The sequence below is a fragment of the Schistocerca americana genome, chromosome 8 (assembly GCF_021461395.2).
Source record: "Schistocerca americana isolate TAMUIC-IGC-003095 chromosome 8, iqSchAmer2.1, whole genome shotgun sequence".
Taxonomy (NCBI): Eukaryota; Metazoa; Arthropoda; class Insecta; order Orthoptera; family Acrididae; genus Schistocerca; species Schistocerca americana.
In genome coordinates, this window is record NC_060126.1 from 158,588,126 (window position 1) to 158,611,614 (window position 23,489).

Below are 23,489 nucleotides of genomic sequence, written 5' to 3' on the forward strand. Positions count from 1 at the left end.
GATCAACTAACATGAGCAACAATTGACTGACAAAAGTGCATCACAGTCTCGATTTCAGTGCTTCAGAAGCTACCATGCTGTATTTGGTGGAATTTGTATTTATACTTCCGTAATACGAAAATATGTAGTGTACATGTTGCCACACATCAAATATCTTTCTAGATTATGTTGTTTTTTTTGCTGGATGTCATTTCCTAAAGTGCCGGGTAGTTGTACAATGGTTTATAAAACCTTTACCATCCAAAGGACTGGTACATTTTGACCTCTGTTGGAAAAGTACGTTATCACTTCTCAAGTGATTTTCACCCAGGAAAAGTTTATTTTCACCTAGAAAAATCCAGCCCCCCTCCCGTTCATATATACAGCTTGCATATTCCTAAGTAGCTTAGAAAAATATGAAATTAGGAGCAGAATATTAGGAAGACTGTTTCTTAGAATTGTATTACAGGAAACGAGCTAGCATCTGAGTGGAATACTGTAACATTAAATATTCAGCAAGGTTCCATAATATGGCCACTTCATTTTTATGCTCTTGTCCTAAACTGTTATACATGAATCAAAAATGCCTTTTTATGTTGGTGATACAATAATAATTGTTAATTATTCTGCAACCGAAAAATGTAAGAAATCATGAAACTCAGGTGGGCCTTTATGTAACAAGTTGGGAAATCTTACACCACCATCAAGTGTATTTAATAACATATGACATATGATATGTTTGATCACATCAACTTGTTTAAAAGAAAGCAGCTGTGTTTATTAAATGAATACAGGGCAGTCTAACAGTCTTAAAGTATTGATCAGACATGTAATTACTGTTCAAAAATATGTGAAATACTCTATGACAGGCTTCCAAAAGAAGAGTTTGAAGTCATTTAGGGAAAAAGAGCAGCTTTTCACATGCAAGGTGAAGGTCTGTATACTGATAACCTCCTTCTATTCACTTTAGACATACATGGGCCCACTTATTTTTGTTATGAGGATATCATTCACAACAATTACTGGAATGGTAGACAACACTGTTCTTGTACAAGTACTTTAGGCTTACCTTGAGTACAGTGTGTAATACAAAAGCTGTTTATTTGAAGAGGGCATTGATTCCTCTTAACAGAACATGGCCAACATCTTCAACTTGCAGTTCACTTCTTCCTTTATAAGACCTTCTTCTGTAGTATGATGTGTACTTGAAGATAAATAAATGAAACTGTAAATAAATTGTTTACATACCAGGGTGCAGTTAAAATAGCAATTTACATTTACTTACATTTTTGTCATGAGAGTAGGAGATATTATGTAAATGAAAAATAATAAAAAGAACATGAATACTCTATTTTAACAATGTGTTCACAAAGATTTTCTTATTAATATTTCAGTTTTACCTATTTACTGCTGGAGAGAGCTAAGGTTAGTAAGATCAGGTGGCTTAGAAATATTTGGTCTGTTTGCCAGTCCAGTCCCAAAGCGTCGTATAACAACAGAACCTGTACTTGAAAATTATGGATTTGTTCCTTACCAAGGGCAGAGCAACCTGAGTCTCAAAGAACTTCTGCGGGTATGTATTTAATATTCTGTGTGACTTCATTTCAGTTGAAAGAAATTTTGGAGAAAGATATGTGATGATATGAACTTAACAGACTTTTATTTTTTTACAAAATTGTTAAGGCTTTCCTGGCCACTTGTTGACAAACTGCCTATTGGCTTCTGTCTCGGGTTCTTCGGCCGACGTTCATCTAATGATTTTTCTGACGTTTTGCCAGCACGAGTGGCTGGCATTGTCAAAGCTTCACCCTCCATTGCCGGTGGTGAACTGGAGCCAAGCTCGCGGCCGCAGACTAACTGTACCTGGCGCGCCAACGTCCGAGGGCTTCTCTTGCTACCTGCGACGGTCATTCGCTGCAGTACGGGAAGCCAGGATCCGTTGACCTTAAGGCTTTCCTCTTTCTTGTTCAAACTGTTCGCGTGTTTTTGTATTTCTACAGCTTCTCTGAACAAGCGCATGTGATAGTGCTTCTCTACAGCCAGAACTTGAGTGTCAGCGAATTTTATTACGTGGTCAGTCTCATTCAGTGCGTGCTCTGCCACGGCCGATTTCTCCACCTGCCCCAACCTGCAATGTTGCTTATGCTCTTTGATCCTGGTGTTAATGGATTGTCCAGTCATTCTGACATAAACTTTTCTGTATGTGCATGGTATACGGTATATTCCCAACATTGCAAGTGGGTCTCTTTTCTCCTTCGCCGATCTAAGACTCTCTTTGATCTTCCTTGTCGGTCTGAAAATCGTCTTTACGCCATGTTTGCGCAATATACGGCCGATTCTGTACGTCACTCTGGGAATGTATGGCAGAAAGGCCATACCCGACATTTCTTTTTCTGGTTCCTTACTTCGCCGAGTGTTTGGCTCTGTTACACTTCTAATACAATTTTTGGAGTACCCATTGCTCCTCAGGACGGTTTCCAGGTGTTGCATTTCTCGTTTGAGGTGTTGCAGCTCACATATTCATCCTGCTCTCGTTACGAGCGTACTAATCATGCCTCTTTTCTGGCTCGGGTGGTGGTTTGACAGTTTGTGCTGGTATTGGTCCATGTGTGTCGGTTTTCAATACGCGCTGTGTCCCAGGTTTTCGCCATCCCTTGTGACCAGCACATCTAGAAATGGCAGTTTCTTGTCCTTTTCTACTTCCATGGTAAATGTTATGTTGGCATGTAGGCTGTTCAAGTGTCTTATGAAGTCACCGAGCTGTTCTTCACCATGGCTCCACACCACGGAAGTATCATCGACGTACCTGTACCACACCTTAGGTTTGCAAGTCGCCGAGTCCAGTGCATGTGCTTCGAATTGTTCCGTGAAGAAGTTGGCCACCATTGGACTGAGAGGACTACCCATGGCGACACCTTCCAGCTGTTCGTACAAATCGCCATTCCACGTGAAAGGTTGCTGGTGTCATTGTAAACTGTAATGGAGTCAGACCAAAATATCTGGATTTCACATTTGGTATAAATTTTCACTGATAATTGTTCCAGATTCATGGCTATCTCACAACAGATTTCTGGTTTCACATTTCCTTTGTAAGAAACAGAGATTGGATAGTTTGAAATGTTGAAATCTGTGAAATGAAAGTAATGAGAAACATATTTCATACAACATTATAAGCTGTTTATTCAATTTCTACAAACTTAGTATAAAGTGCAGTGAAGAAACCTTAACTTCACTGTTTGATTTCAGTTCCATTCAGTCCTTTGTCTGCCTCTCTAAATTGAATTTACAGGCACTCTCTTAATCAAGAATTCCGCTATATTTTAACTATATTTTCTTTGCTTCATGGTCAAACTTCAGAAGCAGAGCAGACTATAAATTTGCTTCATTTCGAAAATTGTTCCTTAATTACCAATTTAGTCCTGAAACAAGTTAGAGAAAGCCTACATTTATGACACTCAGAGCCAACAGACAAGTAGAACTCAAGAATATAAAATGTGCTATCTTTGCCAATACACTGTTAATGTGGACAATGTTAAGTTTTGAAGAAGTCAGGTTGGCTTAGAAACATGGCAAAATTTAGTTAAGAGCAGAGTATGGTAGTATTTATGATCACTTAACAAAAAATAACGTATTGTGTATCTAGCTTGAGGAGAATATTAACTATTGTAAGGTGCTTTCATTCACATGTTTAATGGAGAAATCATTTAATTTATATTTACTACAGAAACCACATTAGTGTGTTGACAAGCTTATGTGTTTAGGTCAGTGTCCATGTGGCCTTGGAGAACAATCCAGTGGTGAGGAAGGTGAAGGCTGTTGAACTGCCTGGGGATAACTGCAATGAATTTATGTCAACTGAAATTGGAAATATTCTTGCAGATCTTCCTGTCATACAGGTACAAAATATTCCTGTTTATATGTCATTGGAATCTAATAATCATGATCTGGTGCTTGACATACTGCACTGTAACGTAGATAAAACTGTATCTCAGACTTGAGTAAATAAAAGCCTCTCTATTGGGAGATAAAACCATAAAAAGGAAGCATGAGAATATGAACAGTGTTAAATATTTTTGGTTGCCTTTTCTTTTCTTTTTTCCATGTAAATTTACTGTGAGCCTTTACCATAGCTGGTCATTCTTGCTAGCATTCATGTTTAAGTGTTGCTTGATTTAAGACTTATGTTCTAATATTCTTTAAACAAATAAAACTTTACATTGCTTACAAGTCATAGTTTACAAGAAGAGAAATGGAACAACTATGGTTATTTTTCTCCAAAAACAACAGTGTAATTGCAATAAACTTCAAAATTTAATTTTTTTCTGCTTTATTACTAAGGTGTGGGTGCAAAATTTCATTCTTCAACAGAAGCTTCCCCTCACTCACATTTTTAGAGAGCTTCATAGCTCAGTAGCTTTTTGTTTCTGGTTGTGACTTCTCTTGGAGGTTTTTGAATTTTGCCTATTGTTGTGCAAATATTTTCACTTGTATGGTTTTAGTTTGTGACATGTTGCATTGCAACCTATTCCCATGAATTAGCCGAGTGTCTGACTGAGATATAAGGACAGTGAAACTTCTTGATGTGTAACATTTGCTGCATGTCTGGAATCATCTCATCATCTCTTGTAGTTTATAAATTGTGTTCTCTTTTCTTCTGAAATAAATGATATCAAGCACAAAAACTTATTATCTAGCAATCATGCTTCTCATACATTACAACATGTAATTCTGGCAGGCATATTTAGTCTTACAATATACTGCTCTTCAATCTCTATGTAAGAGCATAATATTTATACATCTACAGTCATAAATAAGTGTTTTCATCAATATTTTTCTCCGATTTTAAAAAATAATGACTCAGGCATTTCCTGTTTTGACATCACACATGTATTTCTTAGTCTTTGATTTATATTATATATGGCTTTGGATGGGACTCTTTAAGTTATTTGTACCACATGTTTTGTGGTCCTACTCAGTGCAGAAGGGTAGTCTAGATCATTTTATTTCTATAGATGAACTGTCAGACATGTGGACATGATCTTTGTTAGCATTACATAAATTACCTGACCACAACTGAGTTATGCTAATCGTTGAATGTGAATTTGATGTTTAGTAATGAAATATAACCTACCTGATTGCAATTATCCACAAATTCAGAAAACATCACACAATGGGAGGACAGTTACCCTTTCGAGGCTATAAACAAAAGTAATACATAACAGTAGTATTTGTGATTACTGGCCAGACATCAAGAATGACACAAGTAAAAAAGTTGAACATTGCAGCATCTCAGTGAACTATCCAAAATAAAACATTAATGTTTCACATACTTGTCTGAAATTCTTGTTATTGATATCCGTTTTGTGATTGCTCTTATTTTTGTTAAGTTTGTCACCCAGTCTGTTGAAAGAATTGATATTGTTGCTTCATTGCTTTATGACTTTTTCACTCCTTTTTGTCTTGTTTTACAAAGCTTTACAGAACGTCAGTCTCCCTCTGTCTCTCTCTCTCTCTTTCTGTCTCTCTCGCCTGCTCTCTCACTCCTGCATATCTCTCTCTCTCTCTCTCTCTATCTCTCTCTCTCTCTCTTTCCCCCTCCCTTCTTTCCTTTCTCCCTCCCACCCCTTCCCTATCCCTCTCCCTCCCTCTCTCCCACCCTTTCCCTATCCCTCTCGCTCTCTCCCTCCCTGCCACTGTTTACCGATTCACACACACACACACACACACACACACACACACACACATAGGACCTCAGGAACTGTTTCATAAGGCACTATACAAACAATAATGATGTTTAAATTGTTCTTTTATGATTTAGAATTTAACAAGGCTGAAATCTGAAATTTTACCTCTAGTTAGAAGTTATTAATATCTACTGACTAATATTATGTTTACTAATATAATCATGATTCTATTTTGCATCTAGGCTAATCTGACAGTTCTTGATGAACCGCCTTCATCAGATCCACCGGAAGGTGTACAGTTTGAGAAACGTAGCCTCAAAGAGGAAAGTGATTGCTTGATGGTCCTGGGCACAGGCTTAGTATTTGGAAGAAACGCCCAACATCTGAAAGATGCTCTTGCTGCACTTGCTGACAATGGCTTCATTATCTCCAAAGAAACATTAAATGGTGATTTGAGAGATCTAGAGCAATCTATAACTGTTGTAATGAATTATGCAATAGCTGGTGGAAATGATCATCTGATCGTAGTGAAAAAGGTAAATAATTTTTATTTATTTATTCGTAAAGTGATATCAATACTCTTACTGTAACTGTGGTTTATTTTTACCCATCTTGTACTGTTTACTAGTCGCAACTTTTTATGTGTTATTCATCAGAAGGGCAATCCACAAACAGATGTTCAGTTTGTGAATGTAAGTGGAAATGACTGCACTTGGCTGCCACAACTAAAGTCCTTAATGCAGAAAGGCAAACACCAAGTTGTTTTGGTTGCACAAGGCAATAACAATAGTGGTATTCTGGGCCTGACAAACTGCACACGTATGGAACCTGGAGGCACTCGCGTCAGGTTAGTAGCTTACTGCTTAACTGCTTAGTAAGCTCTGACACCACATAAGATTATTTAAAATTTCATTGACATAAAAATAGTTAGTAAATGTAACCATCTAGAAAGAGGCTTCATAAATCTGGTGATTAGTGTATAATGATCTTATATGATACACTATATCCTTTCAATAAACTCTGAATTCAGTGTTCATTTGTTGGCTTTTGTTCACTGAAAAAAACATAGTACAACTCACTTTGTAATAAAGAGATAGATGCAACACAGACAGGAATAAATCTGTATATTTTTGGTTTATCAGTTCCTCCTCACATTGAATCATAAGTTCTGCAGAATAAAAGAGTTCTGTGAAGTTTTCAGAGATGTAAGCCTTGAAAAAAGATGTTTCGTGACTGCCTCATAACATGCCACAATTTGAATCTATTTTTGAGCCCTCCTGAGATGCTGCAATGTTCAACTATTTTGCTTTTGTCATTCTGTTATTTTGGTATTTTATGGTAACATTTTTTTGTTCTGAGACTGTAACATGCCTACTAAATGTCTCATGTAGGAAAATTGTGTTTGTTTTATTAGTAGTGAAATGATCTGTTTGTAGTCTTGGGCTACCATTTAACTAATCATCACACCACTTCATAATCTACCTCAAAAAGAATTCCCATGACTCAGAACAAATCCAATAAATTGGGAGCACCATTATCCACTAGCTAATAATAATAAAACAGTTAACGTGAGTCCATGGAGAACCACATGTAGATGATGCCACTGAGAAATGAATAGGTGTAGGAAGTTGGTTTATAAATAGTTAACATAAAAATTTTAAAAAAATTGTTAAGGCTTTCGTGGCCACTTGTTGACAAACTGCCTATTGGCTACTGTCTCAGGTTCTTCGGCCGACGTTCATCTAATGATTTTTCTGACGTTTCGCCAGCACGAGTGGCTGGCATTGTCAAAGCTTCACCCTCCATTGCCGGTGGTGAACTGGAGCCGAACTCGCGGCCCCAGACTATATGTACCTGGCGCGCCAACGTCTGAGGGCTTCTCCGCAGTCATTTCCGGTGCGGTTCTTCTCTTGCTACCTGCGACGGTCATTCGCTGCAGTACGGGAAGCCAGGATCCGTTGACCTTAAGGCTTTCCTCTTTCTTGTTCAAACTGTTCGCGTGTTTTTGTATTTCTACAGCTTCTCTGAACAAGCGCGTGTGATAATGCTTCTCTACAGCCAGAACTTCTGTGTCGGCGAATTTTATTACGTGGTCGGTCTCATTCAGTGTGTGCTCTGCCACGGCTGATTTATCCACCTGCCCCAACCTGCAATGTCGCTTATGCTCTTTGATCCTGGTGTTGATGGATCGTCCAGTCATTCCGACATAAACTTTTCCGCATGTGCATGGTATACGGTATATTCCCGACATTGCAAGTGGGTCTCTTTTCTCCTTCGCCAATCTAAGACATTCTTTGATCTTCCTTGTCGGTTTGAAAATTGTCTTTGCGCCATGATTGTGCAATATACGGCCGATTCTGTATGTCACTCTGGGAATGTATGGCAGAAAGGCAGTACCCGACATTTTTTTTTCTGGTTCCTTACTTCGCCGAGTGTTTGGCTCTGTTAAACTTCTAATATAATTTGTGGAGTACCCATTGCTCCTCAGAACAGTTTCCAGGTGTTGCATTTCTCGTTTGAGGTGTTGCGGCTCACATATTCGTCCTGCTCTCGTTACGAGCGTACTAATCATGCCTCTTTTCTGGCTCGGGTGGTGGTATGACAGTTTGTGCAGGTATCGGTCCGTGTGTGTCGATTTTCAATACACGCTGTGTCCCAGGGTTTCGCCGTCCCTTGTGACCAGCACATCTAGAAATGGCAGTTTCTTGTCCTTTTCTACTTCCATGGTAAATGTTATGTTGGCATGTAGGCTGTTCAAGTGTCTTAGGAAGTCACCGAGCTGTTCTTCACCATGGCTCCACACCACAAAAGTATCATCGACGTACCTGTACCACACCTTAGGTTTGCAAGTCGCCGAGTCCACTGCATGTGCTTCGAATTGTTCCATGAAGAAGTTGGCCACCACTGGACTGAGAGGACTATCCATGGCGACGCATTCCAGCTGTTCATAGAAATCGCCATTCCACGTGAAATAGCTCGTGGTGAGACATGCATGGAAGAGCTACCTGATGTCCTGCGGGGAAATGGAACCGATGTGCTCCAGAGCGTCACTGATTGGCGCTTTCGTAAATAACGAAACAACATCAAAGCTGAACAAGATGTTGTTTGGTGCAAGTCTCAGTTTCTTCTGTCAAACCACCGCCCGAGCCAGAAAAGATGCATGATTAGTACGCTCGTAATGAGAGCAGGACGAATATGTGAGCCGCAACACCTCAAACGAGAAATGCAACACCTGGAAACTGTCCTGAGGAACAATGGGTACTCCACAAATTATATTAGAAGTGTAACAGAACCAAACACTCAGCGAAGTAAGGAACCAGAAAAAGAAATGTCGGGTACGGCCTTTCTGCCATACATTCCCAGAGTGACGGACAGAATCGGCCGTATATTGCGCAATCATGGCGTAAAGACGATTTTCAAACTGACAAGGAAGATCAAAGAATGTCTTAGATAGGCGAAGGAGAAAAGAGACCCCACTTGCAATGTCGGGAATATACCGTATACCATGCACATGCGGAAAAGTTTATGTCGGAATGACTGGACGATCCATTAACACCAGGATCAAAGAGCATAAGCGACATTGCAGGTTGGGGCAGGTGGAGAAATCGGGCGTGGCAGAGCACGCACTGAATGAGACTGACCACATAATAAAATTTGCTGACACCGAAGTTCTGGCTGTAGAGAATTATTACCACACGCGCTTGTTCAGAGAAGCTGTAGAAATACAAAAACACGCGAACAGTTTGAACAAGAAAGAGGAAATCCTTAAGGTCAACAGATCCTGGCTTCCCGTACTGCAGCGAATGACCGTCGCAGGTAGCAAGAGAAGCCCTCGGACGTTGGCGCGCCAGGTACAGTTAGTCTGCGGCCGCGAGCTTGGCTCCAGTTCACCACCGGCAATGGAGGGTGAAGCTTTGACAATGCCAGCCACTCGTGCTGGCGAAACGTCAGAAAAATCATTAGATGAACGTCAGCCGAAGAACCCGAGACAGAAGCCAATAGGCAGTTTGTCAAAAATTTTGAAGTCGCAATACAAGAACTAAAAGAGATTTGCTAAGAGGCAAGAACACAGAAGTGGTTAGAACCGCAAAAGACTATAGGAGCAAACTTGTGCAGCGGAAAAAGTTTTTTGAACAAAAATGGTATGTTGTTCTCAAATATATCCATAAGGTCACTTAACAATACTTGAGCATGAGTACCAGACACTCCCACAAGGTTCCACATGCACCTGCTTCTTGCTGTGTGTTATCCATTGCACCAGCCCATATATGCAGATATATTTGATGGCGTTGTAAGACACATTCCATATTTCTATCAGTGTGTCCTATGTTATTTCATGATATTTCCATGCAGACACGTTGACGACAATGTCATTCATTGTACTGTTTAGATAACCTCAACTGCACATTTTTAAACAGATGCACAGAGCTTTAAAAGACACATGTTGCAATATCTTGTAAATTTCTGTAGCAGATGGAAGCAAAAAAGTTCAAACCTGCAAAATACTCATTATGAATGGATAACAGTTTCAGTCGACTTCTCTTCCTGTTTCTATTTCTTTTTTTATGCTTCGCAACCCACGGTTGCTTCATCAGGAAAGAGGGAAAGAGAGGGAAAGACGAAAGGATGCAGGTTTTAAGGGAGAGGGTAAGGAGTCATTCCAGTCCCGGGAGCGGACAGAATTACCTTAGGCAGAAAAAGGGACAGGTATACTCTCGCTCACACACACATATCCATCCGCACATATACAGACACAAGCAGACATATGTAAAGGCAAAGTGTTTTGGCAGAGATGTCGGTCGAGGCGAAAGTTCAGAGGCAAAGATGTTGTTGAATGACAGGTGAGGTATGAGTGGCGGCAACTTGAAATTAGCAGAGGTTGAGGCCTGGTGGGTAATGGGAAGAGAAGATATATTGAAGGGCAAGTTCCCACCTCCGGAGTTCTGATAGGTTGGTGTTAGTGGGAAGTATCCAGATAACCTGGACAGTGTAACACTGTGCCAAGATGTGCTGGCCGTGCACCAAGGCATGTTTAGCCAAAGGGTGATCCTCATTACCAATAAACACTGTCTGCCTGTATCCGTTCATGCAAGTGGACAGTTTGTTGCTGGTCATTCCCACATAGAAAGCTTCACAGTGTAGGCAGGTCAGTTGGTAAATCACATGGGTGCTTTCACACGTGGCTCTGCCTTTGATGATGTACACCTTCTGAGTTACGGGACGGGATTAGGTGGTGGTGGGAGGGTGCATGGGACAGGTTTTACACTGGGGCAGTTACAAGGGTAGGAGCCAGAGGGTAGGGAAGGTGGTCTGGGGATTTCATTGCGATGAACCAAGAGGTTACAAAGGTTAGGTGGACGGCGGAAAGACACTCTTGGTGGAGTGGGGAGGATTTCATGAATGAGATCCATCCTTCAACCATTTCTCATTTGCTCAGTAATTTGTAATATTTATCTGCTATCTTTCATTGATCTGCCTTCTTAATTTCTTTTAGCATGGAAGTCTGATATTTTCTCTTTTCTGCATTCAGTATTCTTGTTGTCTCTCATTTTATTTTCTATTCTGTTTTACTTTGTTGTTCTTCATAATTGTTTTAATTGTTTACATTCTTTATCTATATTTTTTTGCATTTCTTCTACCTTTACTGCTTCCTCACATGTTTGATTAAACCAATTTCATTTTGCTGTAACTGCTGGCTGTGCCATCTGTTGGAACTGTTGAATGTATAGACCAGAGCACAAGGCTCCACCAACCACCTGTGTATTGCAAATTAGATTGTATCATGTCTTCCATGTGTATGTATTGCTCAAGCAATAAATTACAGTTTCTTGAGTTAGAACACTTTTCTTCTTTTTTCTTTTCACTTATCAGCTCCTTTGCTGCATCTGTAAAGTGTCTCAGACTCATTCCTCACAGTCATTTGGTATTTTCTAGCTATCTCAGTCTGATAAACCACCTACGTATTATGTTGTGTTGCTGTTACTCACTTGTTTGGCAGGTTGAGGCCAGGAGGGTTATGGGAATGTAGGATGTATTGCAGGGAAAGTTCCCACCTGTGTAATTCAGAAAAGCTGGTGATGGTGGGAAGTATCCATATGGCACAGGCTGTGAAGCAGTCATTGAGATGAGGGATATCATGTTTGGCAGCATGTTCAACAAAAGGGTGGTCCACTTGTTTTTTGGCTATAGTTTGTCAGTCGCCAATCATGCGGACAGACAACTTGTTGGTTGTTATGCCTACATAGAATGCAGCACACTAGTTACAACTTAGCTTGTAAATAACATGACTGATTTCACAGGTAGCCCTGCCTTTGATGGTATAGGTGATGATAGTGTCCAGATTGGAGTAGGTGGTGTTTGGAGGATGTATGGGACAGGTCTTGCATCTAGGTCTATTAAAGGGGTATGAGCCAGGAGGTAAGGGATTGGGAGCAGGAGTTGTGTAAGGATGGACAAATATATTGTGTAGGTTCGGTGGACGGCGGAATACCTCTGTAGGAGGGGTGGGAAGGATAGTGGTCCAGACATTTCTCATCTCAGGGCACGACGAGAGGTAATCGAAGCCATGCGGAGAATGTAATTCATTTGCTGCAGTCCCGGATGGTACTGAGTTACAAGGGGAATGCTCCTTGTGGCTGGACTGTGGGACTTTGGGAGGTGTTGAGAGACTGGAAAGATAAGGCACAGGAGATTTGTTTTTGTACAAGGATGGGAGGATAATTATGATCAGTGAAGGCTTCAGTGAGACCCTTGGTATAGTTTGAGGGACTGCTTGTCACTGCAGATGCGACAACTACAGGTGGCTAGGCTGTACAGAAGGGACTTCTTGGTATGGAATGAGTGGCAACTGTCAAAGTGGAGGTATTACAGGTGGTTAGTAGGTTTGTTATGGGCATAAGTACTGATGTAGCCATCGTTGAGGTGGAGTTCAACATCTAGGAAAGTGGCTTGTTGGGTTGAGTAGGACCAGGTGAAGCGAATGGGGGAGAAATTGTTGAGGTTCTGGAGAAATATGGATATGGTGTCGTCACCTTCAATCCAGATAGTAAAGATGGCATGAATGAATCTCAACCAGGCGAGGGGTTTAGGAATCTGGGTTTTTAGGAAGGATTCCTCTAGATGGCCCATGAATATGTTGACATAGGATGGTGCCATGTGGGTGCCCATAGCCATACCCCAGATATGTTTATTGGTAATGCCTTAAAGGAGAAGTAATTGTGGGTGAGTATATAGTTGGTCATAACAACTAGGAAGGAGGTTGTTTGGAATCCATAGGGCATCTGGAAAGATAGTTCAATAGCAGTAAGGCCACTTGCCCCATGGCTCATATCCCTGTGATAGACCTAGATGCAAGACCTGTTGCATACCTCCTCCCAGCACCACCTACTCCAGTCCAGTCATGAACATCACCTGCCCCATCAAAGGCAGGGTTACCTGTGAAACCAGTCATGTGAACTTCAAGCTAAGCTGCAACCACTATGCTGCATTCTATCTAGGAATGACTATCAACAAGCTGTCTGCCCTCATGAATGGCCACTGACAAACTGTAGCTAAGAAACAAGTGGTCCACCCTGTTGCTGAACACGGTGCCAAACATGACATCCTTAATTTCAATGGCTGCTTCACATCCTGTGCCATGTGGATCCTTCCCAACAAAACCAGCTTTTCTGAATTGCGCAGGTGGGAACTCTCCCTGCAATATATCGTATATTCCTGTAACCCTCCTAATGTTCCTGTAACCCCCCTAGTGTCAAGCTCCATTAATCACTGTCCTTACCTATCCAGCCCCTTCCCTGTTCCCATACCACCACAGCCAGTCTTTTTATTTCTCTTCTTTTCTGCTTCTTCCCTCCCTGTCCACCGTTTGACCTGCAGCACTTCGTTGTCCACCAACCCAACTGTACTATCCCTCCCCCTCCCTGCCCCAGCCTTCTCCTTACCCCCACCCAGTCACCACTCCCATCATGCTCTGGTGCCGCTGCTAGCAATGTGGTTTCAATTGTCTGAGACTGCAGATGCGTGTGCAAGTTGCGTTTGCATGAGTAAGTGTGTGTGCATGTGTGTATGTGTGTCTATTGCTGATGAAGGCCTTATTGGCTGAAAGCTATAATTGTGTGAATCTTTTTGTTGTGCCAGCTATAATTGTGTGAATCTTTTTGTTGTGCCTATCATGACTCAGCATCTCCGCTATATGGTGAGTAGCAACTTTCCTTCTCCAATATTGTTCCTTTCAACATTAGGTTTTAATCAGCTTTTGGCATCTCTGGTACACGACTTTTAGGATCCCTTCCTGCACATCTGCTCGCAGCAACTTCCAATCACCTGACAGTAGTCAGGATGCTTTCCATTTGCTTATGAACAGCAACTAACTCTTCCCCCACCTGAGAACAGCACATACAATGTGGCTGCTTTGCAGCTGGTTAAATATCTTATAGAATGGTAAACAAATAACATTAAACTAAGCCTCCTGATTCTCTTTTAGTTTTTGGATCTGATATGATACAAGTATTACCAGCAGCCTTCTAGAACCAAAGTGTTAATAAACGAGTAAATTGCATGGATTTCTTACTTAGCTGAATTTGTGAGACCTCATACACTAATGTGCCAAAAATGAATGCTGCAGCAGTAGTTTAAAACAGACAAAATTGTAAAGAAATTGTGGAGCACCAACAAACACATCATCCACTTGAGGCAGCTAACTAGAGTATAGGTATGGCATCAGTTATTCCTCAGTTCCATTTCAAAAGCAAATGGTGTAGAATGTCAAAAATTCCTGAGTTATTGTGGAGATCATTTTATCTCCTGGATTTTCTACCTTTCCTTGGAGAGGTTTGCTTGAATAATTCTGTTTTTGCTTTCTCGCACTTACACTTGAATTTACAAAATATTTAGGAGTACACACTAATTTGTCCTTTTTGTTACCACTCTTTAATAAACCACATTGACTTAATATTTGTGTGTGGGTTTCATGTATATTTGCATGTCATTAATAAAATTTCCTACTGAGAAACTGTTGTCTTTCAACAAGACATAGTTGATATAATAGCAATCCGTATTTGCCCACAACATCTTTATAGTGCTGGACATTGTAAACATAACCACTACCAAAATACTACAGCTTCATACACACAGCAAACAGTACCATATATAATGAAATGGAGTTCAGGATGCTTTCAGTGAGTATATAATTATGTCAGTTGGAAATGGTGCTAACACAGAACAGTGGACTTCCTGACATTCCCAAAATGGCAGTAGGGGCAATTTTGACCCTGCATAAAATATTTTCATATTTGACTTAAACAAAGACTTCATTTTAGGGAGTTATAGCAATAATTATTTATCAAGATAATTAATACATTAATTATTTCAAGAAGAAAATACTTACCAATTTATCATCGCCCTTACCTGTGGACTTTCATATATTGACAATTTTTAGAATCTTCCAGACTCATTTAGTATATACGATTCATATTATCCATATTATATTGTTTAGTCTAATTATTGTTCTCAACACTTTTTGAGTGTTGAATTCTATGTATTTCTTCATGAGACACAGCACTGATTCATCAAAAATAAGACAGAAAGCACTGCTGACAGGGTCTTCTACTTGTAGGTGAACATAAATAGTGGTTCTTCCTCTCTCTTCTAGAATCTAGCTAATCGTCTCCAGAAGATGAAAAACTTCCCACTTGATGCCATTAGTAGTGTCCATCTTTTTATAGGTATTCAACTGGTCCAGCTGTGATTGCTGAGGTGAGGATTGATGTACATCAGCATCTGAATCCTCATCCACTAATCTCTCCTCATTCACAAGGTCTTAGTCTTCATCTATCTCTGGTACAAAATCGTCATCATCATCAGTGAAGTCAACTATCGATTTAATGTCAGACTTCTTTATGGCACATAACATTTCTTCATTGAAAAGCCCATGCTGAAGACACGTGTTCAAAAATGTCTTTCATCAACAAATAATATTATCAGAATGACATGGTATAATTGTGGAAGATTAGAATGTGCACATGCCAAGATGCAACAATGTTTCTGCTTCATTGTTGGATTATTTAGATACAATAAAAACTGTTTACAAACTGACATGGCACATCAGGCATACAACAGGAGATCAGTAATCACATAGGAAACAGGGGTTGCAATCCCCACAAGAGGGCACTATAGTCATGAGAGGTCAGTGCTATACAAGCACAGGCAGAGCACATGGAGACTGTTGCCATTCTCACCACGAAAGTGTATGGAGTAACATGGCTAGTTATACACATTGTAAAATGGTTGAGATGCATTTGCTTTATGGCATGGCCAACTGCAGTGGGCGAGAAGCCATCTGATTGTATCATGTGAAACGGTCCGGGAGAAAGGTGCTACGCCACACGTTATTCACCACTCTGCATAGCCAGTTATGCAAAACGGGCTCGTTGCATGTGTACAAGCCAGAAGCTAGTCATCAATGAACAACATGGACAGTTTTGCTTAAGGAACCATTCTTAAAAGGGTGCAGCATATGCTGTCAACAAGAGCATGAGGTGTATCCCATACTACTGATAACAAAGGACTGCATAAATTTCATTTACAGCATGTCAAGGAATTGCAACCAGGAGTCTACAGCAAGTGCATGAAATTTGGGCAGAGGTTTCTGCAGGAATCCGGTGCAGATCAAAGCTTCACAATGATTGTCATTTTTCACACTTGAGGGCATGATGAATGTTCACATCTTGCATATGTGGGTGGATGCAAAACCACATGCTACACTTAAGAATGCCTCATAATGCAAATTTATCCTTAACTTGTGGGCTGGAATCATCGTGAGACTGTTGGATTGGGCCGTACATTCTCCCAGACCAACTCAATGACTGCATGTATCTCTTATTCCTGCAAGAGGATCTGCCGGACATGCTGAATGATGTTCCTATGCTTGTTTGTTGCTGCATTTGATTTCAGCACAATGGAGGCCCCATGGATTTCGGCAGATAAGTGAGAGCACATCTGCAGGCAACCATTTGTGCTGCTGGACTGGTCATGGTGGGCCAGTCACATGGCTGTCATGATCACCTGTTCTATCCCCTTTTGCATGGAACACTTCGTACATAACTGGAGGACCCAGTGGGCAGAATTATTGTCGCAGCAGAATGTCTTTGAGGTATACCAGGTATCTTTGAGAGAGTGTACCGTTCAATGAAGTATCAATATAGAGCATGTCTCAATGCACCTGGAAAAAATTTTGAGCTCTCCTGTAGTGAGCATCCATTTGTACCATGTGACTAAATAACTGCAACGCCATTTAGTATCTCCGGATGTCATTTGTGACCCCCATTATCTATGTTATTAATGATCCTTGTTATATGCCCAGTGTGCCATGTCAGTTTGTAAACCTATTTTTGAATCCCCTGTATATTCAACCCCCTCGAGAACCATGGACCTTGCCATTGGTGGGGAGGCTTGCGTGCCTCAGCGATACAGATAGCCGTACCATAGGTGCAACCACAACGGAGGGGTATCTGTTGAGAGGCCAAACAAATGTGTGGTTCCTGAAGAGGAGCAGCAGCCTTTTCAGTAGTTGCAGGGGCAGCAGTGTGGATGATTGACTGATCTGACCTTGTAATACTAACCAAAACGGCCTTGCTGTGCTGGTACTGCAAACGGCTGAAAGCAAGGGGAAACTACAGCCGTAATTTTTCCCGAGGGCATGCAGCTTTACTGTATGGTTAAATGATGATGGCATCCTCTTGTGTAAAATATTCCGGAGGTAAAATAGTCCCCCATTCGGATCTCCTGGCAGGGACTACTCAAGAGGATGTCATTATCAGGAGAAAGAAATCTGGCGTTCTACGGATCGGAGCACGGAATGTCAGGTCCCTTAATCGGGCGGGTAGGTTAGAAAATTTAAAAAGGGAAATGGATAGGTTAAAGTTAGATATAGTGGAAATTAGTGAAGTTTTGTGGCAGGAGGAACAAGACTTCTGGTCAGGTGACTACTGGGTTATAAACACAAAATCAAATTGGGTAATGCAGGAGTAGGTTTAATAATGAATAGGAAAATAGGAATGTGGGTAAGCTACTACAAACAGCACAGTGAACGCATTATTGTGGCCAAGATAGATACGAAGCCCACGCCTACCACAGTAGTACAAGTTTATATGCCAACTAGCTTTGCAGAGGAAGAAGAAATTGAAGAAATGTATGATGAAATAAAAGAAATTATTCAGATAGTGAAAGGAGAAGAAAATTTAATAGTCATGGGTGACTGGAATTCGTCAGTAGGAAAAGTAAGAGAAGGAAACATAGTAGGTGAATATGGATTGGGGGTAAGAAACAAAAGAGGAAGCCGCCTGGTAGAATTTTGCGCAGAGCACAACTTAATCATAGCTAACACTTGGTTCAAGAATCATAAAAGAAGACTGTATACATGGAAGAATCCTGGAGATACTGACAGGCTTCAGATAAATTATATAATGGTAAGACAGAGATTTAGGAACCAGGTTTTAAATTGTAAGTAATTTCCAGGGGCAGATGTGGACTCTGACCACAATCTATTGGTTATGAACTGTAGATTAAAACTGAAGAAACTGCAAAAAGGTGGGAATTTAAGGAGATGGGACCTGGATAAACGAACTAAGCCAGAGGTTGTAGAGTTTCAGGGAGAGCATAAGGGAACAATTGACAAGAATGGGGGAAAGAAATACAGTAGAAGAAGAATGGGTAGCTTTGAGGGATGAAGTAGTGAAGGCAGCAGAGGATCAAGCAGGAAAAAAGACGAGGGCTAGTAGAAATCCTTGGGTAACAGAAGAAATATTGAATTTAATAGATGAAAGGAGAAAATATAGAAATGCAGTAAATGAAGCAGGCAAAAATGAATACAAACGTCTCAAAAATGAGATCGACAGGAAGTGCAAAATGGTTAAGCAGGGATGGCTTGAGGACAAATGTAAGGATGTAGAGGCTTATCTCACTAGGGGTAAGACAGATACTGCCTACAGGAACATTAAAGAGACTTAAGGAGAAAAGAGAACCACTTCTATGAATATCAAGAGCTCAGATGTTAACCCAGTTCTAAGCAAAGAAGGGAAAGCAGAATGGTGGAAGGAGTATATAGAGGGTCTATACAAGGGCGATGTACTTGAGGACAATATTATGGAAATGGAAGAGGATATAGATGAAGATGAAATGGGTGATACGATACTGCGTGAAGAGTTTGACACAGCACTAAAAGACCTAAGTCGAAACAAGGCCCCGGGAGTAGACAACATTCCATTAGAACTACTGACAGCCTTGGGAGAGCCAGCTATCACAAAAATCTACCATCTGGTAAGCAAGATATATGAGACAGGCAAAATACCCTCAGACTTCAAGAAGAATATAATAATTCCAATCCCAAAGAAAGCAGGTGTTAACAGATGTGAAATGTACTGAACTATCAGTTTAATAAGTCACGGCTGCAAAATACAGACACAAATTCTGTACAGACGAATGGGAAAACTGGTAGAGGCCAACCTCGGGGAACATCAGTTTGGATCCCGTCGAAATGTTGGAACATGCGAGGCAATATTGACCCTATGACTTAACCCTAGAAGATAGATAAAGGAAAGGAAAACCCACATTCCTAGTGTTTGTAGACTTAGACAAAGCTTTTGACATTGTTGTCTGGAATACTCTCTTTCAAATTCTTAAGAAGGTGGTAGGGGTCAAATACATGGAGTGAAAGGCTATTTACAATTTGTACAGAAACCAGATGGCAGTTATAAGAGTTAAGGGGCATGAAAGGGAAGCAGTGATTGGGAAGGTAGTGAGACAGTGTAGCCTATCCCTGATGTTCTTCAGTCTGTATATTGAGCAAGCAGTGAAGGAAACAAAAGAAAAATTCAGAGTAGGTATTAAAATCCATGGAGAAGAAATAAAAACTTTGAGGTTCGCCGATGACATTGTAATTCTGTCAGAGACAGCAAAGGACTTGGAAGAGCAGTTGAATGGCATGGATAGTGTCTTGCAAGGAGGATATTAGATGAATATCAACAAAAGTAAAATGAGGATCATGGAATGTAGTCGAATTAAGTCGGGTGATGCTGAGGGAATTAGATTAGGAAATGAGACTCTTAAAGTAGTAAAGGAGTTTTGCTATTTGGGGAGCAAAATAACTTATGGTGGTCAAAGTAGAGAGGATATAAAATGTAGACTGGCAATGGCAAGGAAAGCATTTCTGAAGAAGAGAAATTTGTTAACATCGAGTATAGATTTAAGTGTCAGGAAGTCGTTTCTCAAAGTGTTTGTATGGAGTGTAGCCATGTATGGAAGTGAAACATGGATGATAAATATTTTGGACAAGAAGAGAATAGAATCTTTTGAAATGTGGTGCTACATAAGAATGCTGAAGATTAAATGGGTAGATCACATAACTAATGAGGAAGTGTTGAATAGGATTGGGGAGAAGAGAAGTTTGTGGCACAACTTGACCAGAAGAAGGGATCGGTTGGTAGGACATATTCTGAGGCATCAAGGGATCACCAGTTTAGTATTGGAGGGCAGTGTGGAGAGTAAAAATCGTAGAGGGAGACCAAGAGACGAATACACTAAACAGATTCAGAAGGATGTATGTTGCAGTATGTACTGGGAGATGAAGAAGCTTGCACAGGATAGAGTAGCATGGAGAGCTGCATCAAACCAGTCTCAGGACTGAAGACCACAACAACAACATGTATATTCAAATGGAAAACTGCAACCATGTCAAACTCACCCCTCTTACAATTCTAGCTATATTGAATTAAATGTGTAAAAAAATATAAATATTTTGTAAATCCTAGTACATCATTATAAAAAGAAGAAAAAATTGGAAAAAGTCACACAATTTAATGAAGAAAGTAAAAATAGGATACAATACCAAATACGACAGAGATTCTTTTGATCCTTTCTGCAATTCTACAGTTACCTTGGCCTTAAAAATGTTTCCGTGGAGATAGTTTATATTAAACAAATGCCTTCCAACAGTAAATATTTTGTGATCAGTTTCTCTTGTGTTACTGAGTATCACATGATAATCATCTCTGTTCTGTGTATTGCAATGATGAATATCTCTATTCATTATATCATACTCTACGATTTGTGGCCCCTGGCTGATTCTGCTTGGAACATAAGCCTCTGCATCTTTTTCTGTCCTCCTACCATAATTCTCCCTCTGCTCTATCCCAGTCCCTCTTTATCATACATTCTTTCTCTCCTACTATCCATCTGGCATTTGTTCTTCCTCTATGTCTCTTACTCTCGATTGCCATTTTGCAGCAACCTGCCAACTCCCATTATTTTAACATGCCCATACCATATTACTCTTTTTTTTTCTGTTCACTATATTATGTTAAATATGTTCCTTTAAAAACATAACTGTTTTAAGAACATGTGCATGGTAAACTGTCAGCAAATTATACTTGAAAAAATCATGTGTTCTTCAAGTCAGACTGTGGAATTTACATCCCTTAACCAGGTAGGTAGGTTAGAGGAAGTTAGATATAGTGGGAATTACTGAATAATGATGGCAGGAAGAACAGAATTCATGGTCAGGTGAGTGCAGAATTATCAACAGAAAATAAAGTAGGGGTAAATTTTCTAATAGTGAGTAAGATAATAAGAATGCAGATGAATTTCCGTGAACAGCACCACAATGAATACATTATCATAGTCAAGATAGACTAAAGTTCAACACTCACTGCAGTAATATAAGTATGTATATGTCTACCAGTTCCACAGTTTCATGGATTTCAAGAGCTCAGATGGCAAGCCAGTAATAAGCAAAGAGTTAAAGTCTAAAAGGTAATTGGAATATACAAAATGGGTGTACACAGGACAGAAACTTAAAGGCAATATTATAAAAATGAAAGGAAGGTGGAAAAATACCGTATACACATGAATAACCCATGCATATTTTTTAAAGATTTTAAACATGGCTGAATTTTTTCTCAAATTTAAGGATGAAAAACTGGAGTGCACAGATAAATTGTAGTGAGGTTGGTACTGCTCTTCTGTTGCCAACAATAGGTCCCTTTATAATATAGTGTTCTCGCAGCCTTATTCTGTAATGTGTCAGTAGCAGGTTAGAAATGAACTATTAACCATGTGTTAACTCGTTAATTATGGCTACAAGTTCTCATTATCACTTATACACAACTAAAGAAAAACTTGAAATTATTGAAGAAGCAGAGAAGACTGGTAGCTGTGCAGCAGCAAAAAAGTGTGATGTGAGTGAGAATTGTATTCATGACCGATGATAAAATGAAACATGACTTTAAGAAATTCACTGTCCGCTCCCCCCCCCCCCCCCCCCCCCCCCCCCCTCCCCCCCATAATATACAAGTTGTGTTGTGTTTGTGTGAGTATGTGTATGTGTATCTATTGCTGACAAAGGCTGTAATGCCCGAAAGCTGTAATTGTGTGAATCTTTTTATTGTGCCCATCACGACTCAGCATCTCCACTATATGGTGAGTAGCAACTTCCCTTCTCCTATATTGTCACATTCCATCCTGGATTTTCCGTTGTTTAATGTTGAAACCAATGAGATTTTTGGTGAAATTTTAAGCTTATATTGAAAGGCCAGGCTTATGGAGAATGAACGTGATGTATTTGCCACTGTAGACAAGAAACTCAAATTCACTATGATAAAAACTGAAACTGCCTATGTGATTGTTTGGATACGACCAAGATCAGAGGTGGGCATAAAATTGTCATTGAGCCCTTCTGTCTACCACCAGACACACCTTTTGATGTAACTGTAAACCTCAGATCACTAGTACATTAGTGGCCAAGTCATATTGTAATCATCAGTGCAGACCTTAATCATCCAACAGTTAACAGGATAATTAGAGTTTCATTAGTGGTGAGCATGATACGACATTTTGTAAAACATTGCTATATGCCTTCTCTGAAAATTATCTAGAACAGATGGTTTGTAACTCTGTTCATGATGGAAATATTTCTGATTTAATGGCAACAAATAGACCTCAACATAGTTTCTCGCATACCCCTTGCACTGGTGCCATGAGAGTCAAATACCATGTGATTGTGCGTGTGTCATTGATATCGTATAAAGTGCTTTGGTGTATCAGGAAATCTTGAGGCATTCAAAGATGAGTATCATTTGCCAGCCTCGCCCTTCCAAATTCTTCAAAATAAATCTTCATGTGATTTCAATAGCCAAAGCTTCATCTGTAAATATGAGATGACTGCTATGTATTCTATTAATCAATGTAACAGAAAAAGGCAGCATAAATGGTCACAGGTTTGTTTAATCCATGGGAGAGTGTCACAGAGATACTGAAGGAACTGAACTGGAAGACTCTTAAAGATAGACATAAACTATTCCAAGAAAATCTATTAACAAAGTTTCAATAACTGGCTTTAAGCAGTGACTCTAGGAATATACAACAATCTCATCCATATCACTAACATGGGTATCATGAGAATAAGATTATAATAATTACTGCACAGAATCATTCTTCCCGCACTCCATATGTGAATGGAGCAGCAAGAAACCCTAATAACTGGTCAGTGGGACATACCCTCTGCCATGCAAATCACAATACTATGCAGAGTATAGATGTAGATTTAGATGTAGATGTAGATGTCACAATGTGAACCTTAGCAACAATACTTTAATCTGCATATATAAGATGTCCCTGCATTTTCCAAATGACTAATTTGGGAAAAAACATTAATTTATTGTGTTAAATGGTTACCAGCTTACTAGATCATAATCAGACATTTACTAACTGTTGTTGCCAAAGAAACTACAATGTTTGTGTACAACATAGGAGAAAAAGGTACACATCTAGATTGAG

The 23,489-nt window shown here is 40.0% G+C and overlaps 1 protein-coding gene across 2 annotated transcripts in view; it reads left to right on the forward strand.

Moving 5' to 3' along the window:
* The window catches only part of LOC124545218 (fatty acid synthase-like), a 435,708-nt gene that overhangs the window by 214,750 nt on the left and 197,469 nt on the right, over positions 1 to 23,489 (forward strand). For both annotated transcript variants that reach the window (XM_047124086.1, XM_047124089.1), the window contains exons 19-22: positions 1,374 to 1,552; positions 3,741 to 3,875; positions 5,906 to 6,199; positions 6,320 to 6,510. In XM_047124086.1, coding sequence (XP_046980042.1) covers positions 1,374 to 1,552; positions 3,741 to 3,875; positions 5,906 to 6,199; positions 6,320 to 6,510 — 799 coding nt within the window. The remainder of the gene's footprint in view (positions 1 to 1,373; positions 1,553 to 3,740; positions 3,876 to 5,905; positions 6,200 to 6,319; positions 6,511 to 23,489) is intronic.